Genomic DNA, 13,994 nt, shown 5'->3' with positions numbered 1-13,994 from the left:
TCCATTTAATCGAAAATAACACTCCGATATAAAAAAACATAGAGCTGTGGAGTTGACGGTTTATTCGGGAGAATATTTTACACATCTATTACTATTAATTAAGCTTAAGGACCATATAAAAATTAAATAATGTCTTGATTTAGTTTTCTTGATCCAAAAATGCCCCCACTCACCCGTATTCTTATTTCTTCCTGTTTTCAATTTACATTTTTTTTATTTGTTTTCCTTTTTCAAATAACTTCCTTTACCTCTGAATTACATGAAGAGGACTATATATTTTCGAAAAATGCTAAATGTACATCTTGTAGTGTACATTTTGGTTTATACTCTTACTTAAAATTTTTTTAATTTCCTTCATTAATTGCAAAATACCATGATAATAAATAAATATCTAGTTAATCAAAAAAAGTTTTATAATTAATAAGAAATGGTGTAAACCAAGCTGTACACCGAAGTATACATCTAACATTATTCATATATTTTCACGTCTATACGTAAATATTCAACGCACGCATTCTTTATATTATTTTCAATTTACCTTTTTTTTTTTTAATTTTTTCTCTTTTTCAATTAATTTCCTTTACTTCCTAATTATGCGGCGAAGATTACTCTCGTGTCTACATAAATATTCAATGCATCAAGTGTGTCTCAATTGCTATGGATAGAGTGTTCCTCAATTACTAATATAATTTATTACTACATTCATGATGCAAAATGGATTATTTCAACCTAAATGAAAACTAAGATTTAATTAATTAATCATTCATAAAAGATAGCATTAAAAGAAATAAATATTGTTTAAATCTTGCATGTTTATATTACAACGGATAGGAACATGGGGAAGACGGAATTAATGGCCACCCCCAAAACCACCTCCTCCGCCGAAGCCGCCACCACCTCCTGCTCCTCCGCCACCACCAAAGCCTCCACCACCCCCAAAACCGCCGCCACCACCGAAACCCCCACCACCTCCGAACCCACCTCCACCGCCACCACCAAGTCCACCACCACCGCCTAAACCACCCCCTCCACCCAAACCGCCACCACCACCGAAACCTCCACCTCCACCTCCACCCAATCCTCCACCAGCACCACCACCGAGACCTCCACCTCCACCTAATCCTCCTCCTGCGCCACCACCTAATCCTCCACCAGCACCACCACCGAGACCTCCACCGTGACCAATCCCACCTCCTAAACCTCCACCACCACCACCACCTAGTCCACCACCAAGTCCACCACCGTGACCAATCCCACCACCTAGTCCACCACCAGCACCTCCACCTAGTCCTCCACCATGGCCAATCCCACCACCTAGTCCGCCACCTCCACCTAGCTTCCCACCGTGACCAATTCCACCTCCTAGACCTCCACCGGCTCCACCTCCTAGACCACCACCTCCACCTAGCTTCCCACCACGACCAATTCCACCTCCACCTAGTCCACCACCAGCTCCACCTCCTAGACCACCACCTCCACCTAGCCCCCCTCCGTGACCAATTCCACCACCTAGGCCGCCGCCATGTCCTAGTCCACCACCAGCTCCACCTCCTAGACCACCACCTCCACCTAACCCCCCTCCATGACCAATTCCACCACCAAGACCACCACCATGTCCTATCCCACCACCACCACCCAAACCACCTCCACCACCCAGACCTCCACCACCACCCAAACCTCCACCACCACCCAGACCACCGCCACCACCTAACCCTCCTCCTCCGCCAAATCCGCCGCCGCCGCCGCCACCCAAGCCACCTCCACCACCTAGACCACCCCCAAGCCCTATAGGAATAGGTTTAGGAAAAGGCAACAATGGTGGCTTTAAGAAAGGCCTGGGAAGAAAAGGCCTAGGCAACAACTTCTCATCATCATAACCTCCATTGACATGATCACCAAAAACAACAACACTACAAGAAACCAAAACCAGCAAACACAAACCCACAAATGTAGGAGAAAACCCACTCATCATCATCATCTGTTATGATCAAACGAAACCCAATCAATCTCCACACAAATTCTTGAATATCATCCATTCAAGCGAGCTAGTATTTATACTGAAAATGCATATGCATCAAACCACATGGTAGGTCCTGTACAACTCCTTTAGAGCACTAAATGTATGTTGCTGTGTAATGGACCAAGAGATTATCATTTAATATTTTCCAACCGTCACCTGTTTTCAGACTCCCCAACATTAATTTGCAGAATTTATATATATATATTAATTTTACTTTTAGCATTATTCTTGATTTCAGTAATTAATTAATCCACATTATTATTTCTTTTTGCAAAAGATGATCATTTTCAGTGAATTAATTAAATGATCACGTATATGTTGTTTTCTTGCTAGCTCTCATAAATGCTTAAACCAAACGATATCATTTGAAGTCTACGTACTGCGCGGCATTAATTATTTTCTTTAGCTTTCGATCTTTTGAGTGGCTCACAGCTCAAACGCGTGATCAATAAATTACACTTGACTTTCTTTTGTATAAACAGCGCATTGATGTAGTCTAAGCCTAAATCAACATGTTCTTCCCATCCTTTTCTTTCTTCCCTTTATTTTTTTCTAAATCTTTCATTTATTGCTACGTACAGGAATTCTTCTTCACTCACTCTTCTTGCATTGCACTAGTACTCTTTGATTTTTTTTTTCCTTCTCGATTACTGTAATTTTTTATTTGATGTACATGACTTTTGATTAATTTTATTTATTTATTACTCGTTTCGTAAAAATTATTTACTTTCCAACTTTCATAAATACACGCACCAATTTCTGGATGTACAAGTTATAATATTGGATACATATGATGTGTTACTCTGATCAATTAAGGAACATATCCATTGTAACTTAAAACCTGCCAGAAGAAATTAAAGTAGGTGCTTGCATCATGGTTTTGTGCATATATTCAGCACATTAATTTTTTCTTTTCCAGAAGAGCAAATATAAATCAGCGCTGCTAAATGTCATGCATCCTCCAAACAAAGAATTCCTCCAAAAATTTGGAGTCCGAAATACCAAAAATTGATACCGGTATGGCGGTATCGATCGATCGGGGAATAGGCCGGTAGAAAATCTTACTTGATGGATGGGTACGTACGTATTCTCACAGAGTTCTTAGTTATAATTTTAGTAGTGTCAAGATACATGGAATGCGCGCAATCGATTTCTAAATATATATATATATATATATGAGATACATAACTAAATTATTCAACCTTTCTGCATAGCTTCAATTATTATTATTATTAATAATAAGATTACAATAATAGATAAACAATATATCATAAGCTTTTAATTAATTAGAGTAGGTACGTACTCAAAATAATCTTATCACATGTATAATTATTAATGACCATGTCCAGTACTTTCTTCGACCTTATAATTATCATCAACAAACTCTAGCTTGATAGGCTGATCACATTGACCCCCATACCTAGAATTATGATTGCAAAAGCCACAACAAAATACAGGCCGAGACGATTGTTACTCGATTCCAGTGGCTTGTCCTTGGTAGCTGTAACAGGACCTGAGGATGCAATAGTACTCGTCGCTTTCGGCTTCGTTTCATGGCTCGATGGATCGACCTCTCCCACGTAGAATTCGTCCAACATCAACCTCGCCGCACTGCCGTGGCCTACATCCTCAAATTCTTCACTCGCATCCTTACCTGAAATTAAAATTATATGTTATATTTCATATTCAAAATTAATGAACAAATATTAAATATATATGTTGTTAATTGGAAATATATAATATGATTTCCAATACCTGCTGATTCCAGTAAGACTTGATCGCCACCAGGATGCTCGCTCAGGAAGTTGGTTACGTTGTAAACCTGTAATTGCAGTAATTAATATTTACGAAAGAAATTTTTAAAACAAATCATTTATAAATACATTAATCCCAATAAATTGGTTCATCATGCAAATTAGAGGGTTAACGGTAGACGATCAAGGGATATATGACTTGGGTGCTTGCTAATTAACTGAATATATAAAACATATCTAAATTTCATACATACATAATAATTATCTTTCAATACGATTTTATCATCAAAAAATCAATTGAAATACCCCAATTATTCACTGTAGAAATTCGTTGACTGCTATATTGACCGCCCAAAAACTATAACTGATGCTTTGAGCAATTATTGCAACGATACAACTCAATAATAGTTTACGAGTACGATTCAATAATAATTACTGACCGACGAGTAATTTACTGCATTGAAGTAACGATATTGAATAATAACACGATTTATTATGCCGAAAACTCCGAAATATAATATTTTGCAATGAAGAAATAATTAATTTCTTCAATAGAAAAGCGAAATAAATTAAAACCAGAAACTTCAGCCATCCATAAAAATAAAAAACAAGAAACGAAAATTCAATCAAAAGTTATTGGAAAAGCGAAATAATTCATAAATACCTTAAAATTGATGATAACCCAGCAATCTTCTGAAGTGTTATGAACAGAAACGTCAGAATAGCCAAGTAGTTTGCCTGCTGAAGCCATTGTTCTCCTTCTCAGAATCTTTATATATATAAATTATGGCCACTCAATCGAAACAAAATTTACGAAATTATTTGATGTTCTGAATTATATGTCTGCACTTGTATATATATATTAAACAAATTCATGAATGCTACAAATTTTGGAATTATTGTTCGATATATAAGTATAATAATATTTTATGTGTAGTCACATAAATTATACATTGGTGGACTCTCCAAGAAAGGGACTTTTTATATAAAAATTGATTTCGTTTTATTTAATAAAATACCCGTTTGAGAACTTTTGTGATTATTTTTTGGAGTAGATGCTAAGTGTGATTGGGTAATGATTCATGAGAGACGTAAACAAATTTAAGCATCAAGTATTATTAGTACAATAATGATATGCATTTAAGAATTGAAATAATTTAGCATAAACTCATTTTATCTAGCTATATGCTTTTAGTTGTACAGGTTTGTGGACTACTCTAATTAATATAGATTCTGTTTGGCGGCATTTTAATTTCTTACTCAATGAACAGTTACAAAAATATAGAGAAATTGGCAAGAGGTATATATATATATATACACACTAGCGGAAAGGTGCACAAGTTATGTCATGTTTACGTATAATATAGTATCATTTTTATGAATATCAATATATTTCGACGGTTAAAATCAGTCAAATTAATGGAGGCTATATAGAGCATGTGTCACCTCCCGTGATTTAAATTTTATTCTAAATAATCCGATATATTTATTTTACATCTATACTATATATTATGCAATAGAGATATAACGGTCTTTTGATATGCCAAATTTTAAATTATAAAACAAACCCACAAAATTATCAAAGTGCAAAAAAAACCCAAAACTATTTCTAATTGCAGGCACAATGCTCCTAAAATACCTATTTTTTAATCTCGGTTTTTAAATAAAATTATTTTATGAAAAAAATCTGAAAACCCATATAAAAATTAGAAAATTTTAAATTTCATTTTAATTTTTTAATGATAATTTTTTTTTTAAAAAAAAAAATCAACTTGATATGCACACAATGCAGACAAATATGAGCTAGTAATTCAATATTGCCATTTGCCAATACGCTTATTGAGCTAATTACAACAATTCAATATTTGATTTTGTGCACTGGCCGCAGCACCACATAACTGGTTTAGCATTCTCCAACTCCAAATTATAGGAGTTACAAATATTCAGCCCATATATGAATCAAAGTTATCATACTGAAACCTTTAGAAAATAAATATTTGTATCGAGCCTATAAAAATTGGGGCTAGAATTTATTTCGGTCCACTTCTGTTTTCGTATATGCTAAAAAAGGGCCCAAGCACAAATTAATGACTCAATTAAGAACTCAAACCCGACATTATTTTAAAGTAAAATTGAATAGATTCAGATTATGAATATAAAATATTTAATTTACTCTTAAATTAAACAATTCAATTTGGAACAAAAAAAAAACACATATAAAATACCCAATCCAAGACACATACATATATATATAACATATCTCTGGATCCAAGAATTTCAAAAATATAGTTGAATGATCTTGAGCGTTTAATTAATTAAAATAGTCATGAAAAAGAAGGTGGTAACCTGTGATACACATTAATGGAAAGAGGTGAAAAAGGTGAGGTGATTTTTATATGTGAGGTTGAAATTAATCCAAAGGCTCCTCATGTGTGTATCTTGATGTATAAAGTCAGAAGCCAAGTACATCATTTTTTCCAAGATAAAATATAAGCTTCCTTCTCCAGACAATAGAACATGAAAAATATCTATTATTTCCACACAAAAAACAAAACCCTTTTATTCATTTTTCACTTCTCTGGTTTTTCCTAGTGTTTCTATGAAGGTTGATTAAGGTGTGGTTCACTCAGTTTTGTCTCTTTTTTTCTCTTTCACATATGTGCTTGTATAATTAATTGTTTTTGTCACTATGTGATATGTCAAAGTACCAATTATTTGATTTAAGTTTCATGTTTTGTTTCTTGATCCATTGTTTTTTTTACATGATTCAGGATTGTGGACCATAGCGGTAAAAAATTCGTCTTTTTTCATGATTTGAGTTCACTAGGGTTTCGTGGGTAAAAGCAAGTGGAGTTGTATATAATGGACAAAGATAGAAGCTACCCGGTATGCTATATATATATGCTCTTACATAATATATAAATATAGATATAAAAGTTTCGTGTGTGTTTTAATTTTCCTAGCTACTTATTTTACCGATTTGTTTGATTATTTTGTTGCCGTTGAAGGGTGTATTTTCTGAGGTAATTAAATATGGCCATGTTGTTTTACTTTGAAGCTGATGTTTTGCAGGGAAATCTGCCTGGACTTGACTATTCTCTTGAAGCTCAAACTCATGATCATCAAGAATTAATGAAGCAACAAATTGGAGAAACATCCAGTAATCAAAATGCCAATCAAATGGTGGATTACATGATAAACACAACGCAATCGCTGCCACCGCAGCCTTCTGATCTAGCGTCAAATTTTTGTGGTTCGTCTTCATTCGACAAGTTGAGTTTTGCAGATGTGATGCAGTTCGCTGATTTCGGACCAAAGTTGGCCTTAAATCAAGCCAAAACCTGCGAGGAAGAGAGCGGGATGGATCCTGTTTACTTCCTCAAGTTCCCGGTTCTGAACGACAAGTTGCAGGAAGATGATCATCATCTCTCTTTGATGGCTGCTCAAAATTTTGGAGAGAATCAAGAAAGTTACAAAGGGTTGAGTGAAGAAGAGAGAATAGGGACTGATCATGATCAAACTAGGGTTGATATCGAAAACATTAACACTTCAGCTCAATTGAGGTTTCAGGGAGAAAATCTTGAAAAAAGTCCATTAGGAGAAGGTGGTAGCAAGAGCAAGAAAAAGAGGCCAAGAAGTTTGAAGACAAGTCAAGAAGTTGAGAGTCAAAGGATGACACATATCGCGGTCGAAAGGAACCGACGGAAGCAAATGAACGAGCACCTCCGCGTCTTAAGGTCTCTAATGCCTAGTTCTTACGTCCAAAGGGTAATAAAAACTTCATATAATTAATTATATATCTCCACTATTAAGCTCATTTCTAACAGTACGTACTTTAAGCTTTAATTTAACCCCTTATACATGATATATATATATCGTACGTGTTGATTAATTATATATCATCAGGGTGATCAAGCTTCGATCATTGGTGGAGCCATTGAATTCGTGAGAGAACTAGAACAACTCCTACAATGCCTCGAATCACAGAAAAGAAGGCGACTCTACGGCGACGGCCAGAGGCCAGGAGAGACGTCCCTCGGTGTCCAACCGCCTCAACCTCCTGCATTGATGTTCCCTCCGGTGGGCGTCGTCGTTCCAAATGATCATCAAGCTGGGAAGCTTAATCTTGGATATGATCAATCAGCTGGATTACAAGAGGAAACAGGTGAGAGTAAGTCATGCTTGGCAGATGTGGAAGTGAAAGTCTTAGGGTTTGATGCTTTAATAAAAATTTTATCAAGAAGAAGAGTTGGCCAGCTGGTTAAATTGATCGCTGCACTTGAAGATTTGCAGCTTAGTATTCTTCATACCAATATCACAACTATTGAGCAAACTGTTCTTTATTCTTTCAATGTCAAGGTACGTACTTTTTTTTTTTTTACTCAAATTTTAATTAAACACATAATATTGTTTAACTATTAATTAGTGATGCTTTTAATTTATATATGCATGCAGATTGGAGGGGAAGCAAGGGTTACAGCGGAGGATATAGCGAACTCAGTCCAGCAAATATTTAGTTTCATCCATGCAAATAGTGGCATATGATTATTTATTGACGATATATATTCTATATTCACACTTCGATATAATTAATGTACTTTTATTTTTATTGAATAATGATTAATCTTGAATATTATTTAAGCATGCAGCATTGTATTTTAAATTTTACATTCGTTACTGAATCTCTGATTCAATAAGTGCACGGTCTAATTATTTAATTCAGTATTTTAATCAATTTTCACATTTTGCGCGCCTTAATTTATTTCTACATACCATTCTCATGATAAATAAAAGGCATATATATATGTACGTATAATATAAATATAAATGTGTTTGAGAGCAACTATGCAATATAAATTAATGTTGATGTGATTATATTTTTTTTAAACGTTCTTGGTTTATTTTATAGCTATATTAGTGATGACAGTGGCAGAATCACATAGCTCCGATGGACCAATTTTTTTTAAAAAACTTTTTATATATTAATTTTGGATTTCGATATCAGTCCGATCGAGTAACTCAAATATTAAACGATTTGAAAACTTAAAATTCTGTTCCAAATACATTAAAAATTTTGGCTCCGCCATTGAGTACAAGTGATATGAAAATTTGTAATCTTGCATACTCTATGCATACATAAGCTACTTTGGTATTTTAAACTTAAATATAGTATAATGTATGTATATATTTATGTTTATTTTAAAATAACAGTTGTGCATGTTTTACGTGCATGAGGTGATTCTATGCTACACCGGGTGAAACACTCTTTATATTTTTTTCAAATGTTCACGAGAACATCCCGCTAAATGACAAGAAAAATTATAGGCGGAGTCTAGAGCCGTCAATTTGAGTTAGGTCCGCCGGGTCGGCCCGGTCCGCCACACAATTTAAGTGGGTTGGGTTGACATTTTTTCAACCCAACAAAAGGTGGGCCTAGATGGGCCAACCCGCCAAGGCCCGCGACCCGCGCGGGTTGGCCCGCGGGCCTGGAGAATTAATAATTTATTTTTATTATGATTTATGTATTGTTTAATAAAATTTATAAATTTTTTTTGTATTAATTACTTTATATAAAATTTACACACATGAAATCAATAATTTAAATTTTTATTAATATATTTCTATTAATATTTATTTATGAAATGATATTTATAATTAATTATAATTTTTTTATTTATTTTTATTTGTCATGAGCCAACCCGCGGGCCGGCCCGCCTAACCAGCAACCCACCTTGGGTTGGGTTGGGTTGGGTTGAGGATTTCCGGCCCGCCATGGGTTGGCCCGTATGACAGCTCTGCCGAAGTCCACATGATATTTTTTAGCATGATGTTCACACAAACATCTTAACAAAAACACAAAATATCAAAGTGTATTTCTCTCGGTGTAGCATAGAATCAACCACGTGTGAGTGTTGGAGTTAATTTGTAAAGTGTCAAATCATTTGCTTTTTTTCGGTAATTAATTAATTAATTTATAGAATCTCCGGAAAAAGTCAACCAGGCCACTGACCTTGAACAAGTTTGACTTGATAGAGTTGACCGTGTCAGAAATCATAAACTGAAATCCAGGCAATGTTATATGTCGGATTTTTCCATGTGTGTTGGGACCCTTGTACTCGTTATATCAAGCCCTGTTGTAATCATATGTCATAACTCCACCTTTTTTCAGACAAACAAATTCATTAATTTTGAGTATATATTTGTGTGTGAATTTTCGTTTTTTTAAAAATAAAAAGTAAAAGTAGTATTGTAAATTTAAATATCAAAACCAACCACAACATAACCAAAGAAGACGAATAACTTGAATTTTTCGACCAAACAATGAACCAACAGTTCGAGTTAACTTACGAACCGCCTAGTTTACCATTTGAAAACACATGCATGCATGCATGCAACGAATAGTGTTCTTATGAAGAACGAAAGATAATCTTTAAAGGTATTTATCAATACATATGGAGTTAAATTTCAATCAATCTTCAACCACTGTTTTATGCAGATTATTTTTTTTGACAGGTGAAACTTGTAATTTATTTAACCAAAATATTGTCTTTAGTTACAAGATCAATCAATCAAAAAGAAAAATTCCCAGATTCCCAAATAAAAAAACATTGGGAGGGAGTAACAAAATAAGCTAAAACATGCGCAACCACATTAGCCGAACGACGCACATGAAATAAATTCGCATTATAAATACGACTCAAAAGACATCTAATATATATCATTGGCAATTGCACCATTGACGCTTCGGTCTTCCTCCGGACAAGTGACTGCTTGTACCGCCAATAGAGAGTTAGAAGAGATAAATTCTATGATTATGCGGATTATTAATAGATATTAATTTATTATTCATCGTTGTTTAAATTTTAATCCAATAGTTGACTCGAGTTTTGAAAAAAATTATTAACATGCATCATTATCTTATCCAAAAATATTGATTAATTATCATCCTTATATTATGAATGATTTATTATCTCATTCTCGTGTCAAATAATTTCTTGAGGTACTTGTGTCCCGTGTATCCAACCTTCCATGTTTATTCTTATATGTCCATGAATTTTTTATTTTTTATTTGGATAAAATAAACAAGGACAATTAGATGCAATCTGTTTTTTTTTTTTTTTTTGGAAACTACAATTGCTATAGCATCGCATTAACCTATATATAAGATCCTACGGTGGTGCTTTATATGCATTATGATTTGTATTTTGTCGTAAACATTTTTATATTTACCTATCCTTTTTTAGAATGATACTTATAAAAGGAAACCCACCACCGCCACCTCTTAATGTGTCAAACAGGCTTGGTCTTGAAATTTTTTTAGTTAAGCCCAAGACGATGGGCTCAGGTATTGAAGTCCACAAAATTAAAATATTCTAATACAAAGCCCGTAAGATATGCGTATCAATAGTTCATTACTAAACGGGCTTTGTCGGTCGCCCCATATAAACTCTCACCTCTGCAGAAACCCTAATTTTCTCCTCGGAGGAAGCAGAAATGGTGTCGGGTTCCGGGATTTGCGCGAAGAGGGTGGTTGTTGACGCCAGGCATCACATGCTCGGCCGCATGGCCTCCATTTTATCCAAGGAGCTTCTTAATGGCCAAAAAGTAGTCGTTGTTCGATGTGAGGAAATATGTCTCTCTGGCGGTCTCGTGCGCCAAAAAATGAAGTACTTGCGGTTTCTGCGTAAGCGCATGAACACCAAGCCTTCTCATGGGCCCATTCATTTTCGGGCTCCGTCCAAGATTCTGTGGAGAACTATTCGTGGGTACGATGTGATGATTTATTAACCTTTTGTTCTTTTTTTTTTGTGTTTTTAGGATAACCCCGTACCCGTTAAGGAGCTTTTGGGCGGATTCTTGTGAAATTTTATTCTTTGAGCTGAAGATAATCTAAGTTGATTTTTAGTTCTGTAAAAAAAATCAATTCGATGTTGTTGTAAATTTTACACGTTTGCTTGGAGTGTCATTTGAATTCACTGTTGTGTGCTGCATATTATCTATACAAATTAGTTTATAATTAAGCAACCTTTGGCTTCTAAGCTGTGAAGATATAAGCAACCTTTGGTATTTGTGCTACTTGATGCATTTTATGATGGTTAGTTTGTATTGCTTCATATTGCAGTTTAATGTGTGGACCTTTATCTTGCATTTATCCTGGTTATTCATTTTGTACTTCAGATGTATATATTTGTCTACTTTTATGCAGTGGAGCTGGTTATACATATGTACTTAACCTGTATTTGCTGATGTGAAGATATTTCTTGTTGCGAGTGCTTTGACCAACCACGGCTTTTCTTCTTGTCTTGCGGTTTAATCATTTGGACTGATTAATTAGTCAGTAGGGGCTTATGCCACGTATCGACTTATTTTTATAGGATGATCCCTCATAAGACTAAGAGAGGTGCCGCTGCACTTGCTCGGTTGAAGGTTTACGAGGGTGTGCCGCCACCATATGACAAGATCAAGAGGATGGTTATTCCCGATGCTCTCAAGTGAGTTCACTGCTGAGTGCTGAGCTATATTTTTATTGACCTTTTTGTTATGAACTTTTTCATCTTCAGTGTGTGATAGCTGTAGTATCTTTATATTTTGGCTGTTTGACAAATAGGGTTTTGCGACTTCAAGCTGGACACAAATACTGTTTATTGGGTAGGCTCTCGGCTGAGGTTGGATGGAACCACTCTGATATTATCAGGGTAAGTTAACTGCTCAATCTCTGGTATATATGGGTCCGCCATTGACGTGTTTTACAAATGAACGTTCCCATTTACTGTAAAGATATAATGTATCACCAGGATGATTTGCCATTAATTTTCTACTTCTTTTCATTTTTCGCGAGTTTTTGCTTGTATCTACTAAATATTCGATCAAAGCATGTCTCCTATCTTCCCCAACAGTAAATTCTGGATGTGATTATTGCTAGAGACAGACGATGTGTTCATATGAGCAATTTTAACATTTGGATTTTCTGGTCTTTACCAACCCTCTTTCGGGCTTAAACTTATTGTGAATCTTTATCTTTTGTTTTCATACAATAATATGTCCAATTATTTAGGAGCTGGAGATGAAGAGAAAAGAAAGAGCTCAATCGATGTACGAGAGAAAGAAACAATTGGTGAAACTGAGAGTGAAAGCGGAGAAGGTTGCTGAGGAGAAGCTTGGAGCTCAACTTGATGTTCTTGTTCCAATCAAATACTAAAATAGTATGAATGATTTTTGCTAGTGATAATGAGGTTTTGTCGCCTCTACCTGTGGGTAGAGTTAAAATCATTTCGAGCAGTTTCTTGTCAAGTTAATACATCATCAATAGTTTTCATTTACATATGTTTTTGGTGGAACGTGATCTATGATTGATATATATCTATTTCAATTCAAGCTTTTTAGAATCAAAATATTGGACATATTTTGGGTTGATTTTACATTTTCCTAAACAGTTCGAGTGTTTAGGATGGAACATATGGGTAAAAATAAAAACAGATCAAAATCAACTGAGAATTGATTCTAGTTAAAAAGTCGATTAACCAGGCGAAGGGACACTAACGTTTCGTTTAAATAAAAAAATCCACTAATGATACACGAAAATTTTTATAATGCTATATAAATTAATGATTGTTATAAATAATATCTTTTTTCAACTTGATCGAGTCAAGATACTAAATTAATAATTTTGTTAAATTAATAAAGTACTTTTCATCAATATCATAAACGAATAATTATATAAAGTTTCAAAGTGTGATTATATTATTTGTTCTTTTAAAAAATATAAAATTTAATTAAAATTTATCTCTATCTTTATATATATATATATATATATACTAAAGTTTCGGAGCACGCGTTGCGTGCTCGTACAATCATAATTTTATTTTTGTTTTCTAAATATTTATAATTAAATTATAAAATTAAAAGATTTGTAAAAAAAAGGTAAATAAAATTTAGAAAACAAAAAAAAAACTAATTAAGGATATTATTGGTATATTAAAAAAAGTCTCACCAAAAAAGGTAGTTACTATTCACTCATCTCCCTTAATTAATAGTATAGATTTGTTTTCTAAATATTTGTAATTAAATTATAAAATAAAAAGATTAGTAAAAAAAGGTAAATAAAAATTTAGAAAACAAAAAAAAATTAAGGATATTATTGACATATTAAAAAATTTTTTATCAAAAATTAGTTACTATTCACCTATCTATCTTAATTAATAGTATAGATATATACATAC

General features: G+C 34.2%; 4 protein-coding genes across 11 annotated transcripts; 2 read left to right on the top strand and 2 right to left on the bottom strand.

The window, feature by feature from the left end:
* Positions 1 to 624: 624 nt before the first annotated feature.
* On the bottom strand, positions 625 to 2,161 carry LOC140875829 (uncharacterized). 6 transcript variants are annotated; one of them, XM_073279629.1, is made up of 3 exons: positions 1,375 to 2,161; positions 1,273 to 1,314; positions 630 to 1,218 (listed from the first exon to the last, which is right to left on the bottom strand). In XM_073279629.1, exons 1-3 carry the CDS (start codon positions 1,976 to 1,978, stop codon positions 851 to 853), a joined length of 1,014 nt encoding a protein of 337 aa, XP_073135730.1. In that variant the 5' UTR covers positions 1,979 to 2,161; the 3' UTR covers positions 630 to 850. The 6 variants fall into 6 exon arrangements, with proteins under 6 accessions (XP_073135729.1, XP_073135726.1, XP_073135727.1 ...); XM_073279628.1 differs by having other exon boundaries at positions 625 to 1,404; positions 1,480 to 2,161; XM_073279626.1 differs by having other exon boundaries at positions 629 to 1,218; positions 1,273 to 2,161.
* A 1,092-nt stretch (positions 2,162 to 3,253) lies between these two features.
* On the bottom strand, positions 3,254 to 4,657 carry LOC140875503 (cytochrome b5-like). Its single transcript, XM_073279205.1, has 3 exons — positions 4,439 to 4,657; positions 3,776 to 3,842; positions 3,254 to 3,674 (listed from the first exon to the last, which is right to left on the bottom strand). The coding sequence occupies exons 1-3, from the start codon at positions 4,523 to 4,525 to the stop codon at positions 3,406 to 3,408; spliced, it is 423 nt and encodes a 140-aa protein (XP_073135306.1). The 5' UTR covers positions 4,526 to 4,657; the 3' UTR covers positions 3,254 to 3,405.
* Positions 4,658 to 6,277: 1,620 nt separating this feature from the next.
* LOC140875903 (transcription factor FAMA) lies at positions 6,278 to 8,357 on the top strand. 3 transcript variants are annotated; one of them, XM_073279733.1, is made up of 5 exons: positions 6,278 to 6,389; positions 6,546 to 6,660; positions 6,847 to 7,542; positions 7,681 to 8,133; positions 8,230 to 8,357. In XM_073279733.1, the coding sequence occupies exons 2-5, from the start codon at positions 6,637 to 6,639 to the stop codon at positions 8,317 to 8,319; spliced, it is 1,263 nt and encodes a 420-aa protein (XP_073135834.1). In that variant the 5' UTR covers positions 6,278 to 6,389; positions 6,546 to 6,636; the 3' UTR covers positions 8,320 to 8,357. The 3 variants fall into 3 exon arrangements, with proteins under 3 accessions (XP_073135834.1, XP_073135835.1, XP_073135833.1); XM_073279734.1 differs by lacking the exon at positions 6,546 to 6,660 and having other exon boundaries at positions 6,294 to 6,389; XM_073279732.1 differs by lacking the exons at positions 6,278 to 6,389; positions 6,546 to 6,660 and having other exon boundaries at positions 6,808 to 7,542.
* A 2,847-nt stretch (positions 8,358 to 11,204) lies between these two features.
* LOC140875826 (large ribosomal subunit protein uL13w-like) lies at positions 11,205 to 13,144 on the top strand. Its single transcript, XM_073279623.1, has 4 exons — positions 11,205 to 11,540; positions 12,150 to 12,266; positions 12,383 to 12,470; positions 12,830 to 13,144. The coding sequence occupies exons 1-4, from the start codon at positions 11,269 to 11,271 to the stop codon at positions 12,971 to 12,973; spliced, it is 621 nt and encodes a 206-aa protein (XP_073135724.1). The 5' UTR covers positions 11,205 to 11,268; the 3' UTR covers positions 12,974 to 13,144.
* The last annotated feature ends 850 nt before the right edge of the window (positions 13,145 to 13,994 follow it).

This window comes from Henckelia pumila, chromosome 1 (assembly GCF_033568475.1).
Source record: "Henckelia pumila isolate YLH828 chromosome 1, ASM3356847v2, whole genome shotgun sequence".
NCBI classification, from domain to species: Eukaryota; Viridiplantae; Streptophyta; class Magnoliopsida; order Lamiales; family Gesneriaceae; genus Henckelia; species Henckelia pumila.
The sequence above is the reverse complement of the archived record's forward strand: the minus strand, read 5'-3'. Positions and strand labels throughout refer to the sequence as shown.

Bases quoted from the DNA above. Each gene is read 5' to 3' on its own strand.
- LOC140875829 (XM_073279625.1), bottom strand. From the start codon at position 1,978: ATGATGATGATGAGTGGGTTTTCTCCTACATTTGTGGGTTTGTGTTTG.
- LOC140875503 (XM_073279205.1), bottom strand. From the start codon at position 4,525: ATGGCTTCAGCAGGCAAACTACTTGGCTATTCTGACGTTTCTGTTCAT. The intron at 3,843-4,438 runs GTATTTATGAAT...CTGCAATTACAG, and splicing joins GGGTTATCATCAATTTTAAG to GTTTACAACGTAACCAACTT. The intron at 3,675-3,775 runs GTATTGGAAATC...TTTTAATTTCAG, and splicing joins AGTCTTACTGGAATCAGCAG to GTAAGGATGCGAGTGAAGAA.
- LOC140875903 (XM_073279732.1), top strand. From the start codon at position 6,808: ATGGCCATGTTGTTTTACTTTGAAGCTGATGTTTTGCAGGGAAATCTG. The intron at 7,543-7,680 runs GTAATAAAAACT...ATATATCATCAG, and splicing joins CTAGTTCTTACGTCCAAAGG to GGTGATCAAGCTTCGATCAT. The intron at 8,134-8,229 runs GTACGTACTTTT...ATATGCATGCAG, and splicing joins TTTATTCTTTCAATGTCAAG to ATTGGAGGGGAAGCAAGGGT.
- LOC140875826 (XM_073279623.1), top strand. From the start codon at position 11,269: ATGGTGTCGGGTTCCGGGATTTGCGCGAAGAGGGTGGTTGTTGACGCC. The intron at 11,541-12,149 runs GTACGATGTGAT...TTATTTTTATAG, and splicing joins CTGTGGAGAACTATTCGTGG to GATGATCCCTCATAAGACTA. The intron at 12,267-12,382 runs GTGAGTTCACTG...TTTGACAAATAG, and splicing joins GTTATTCCCGATGCTCTCAA to GGTTTTGCGACTTCAAGCTG.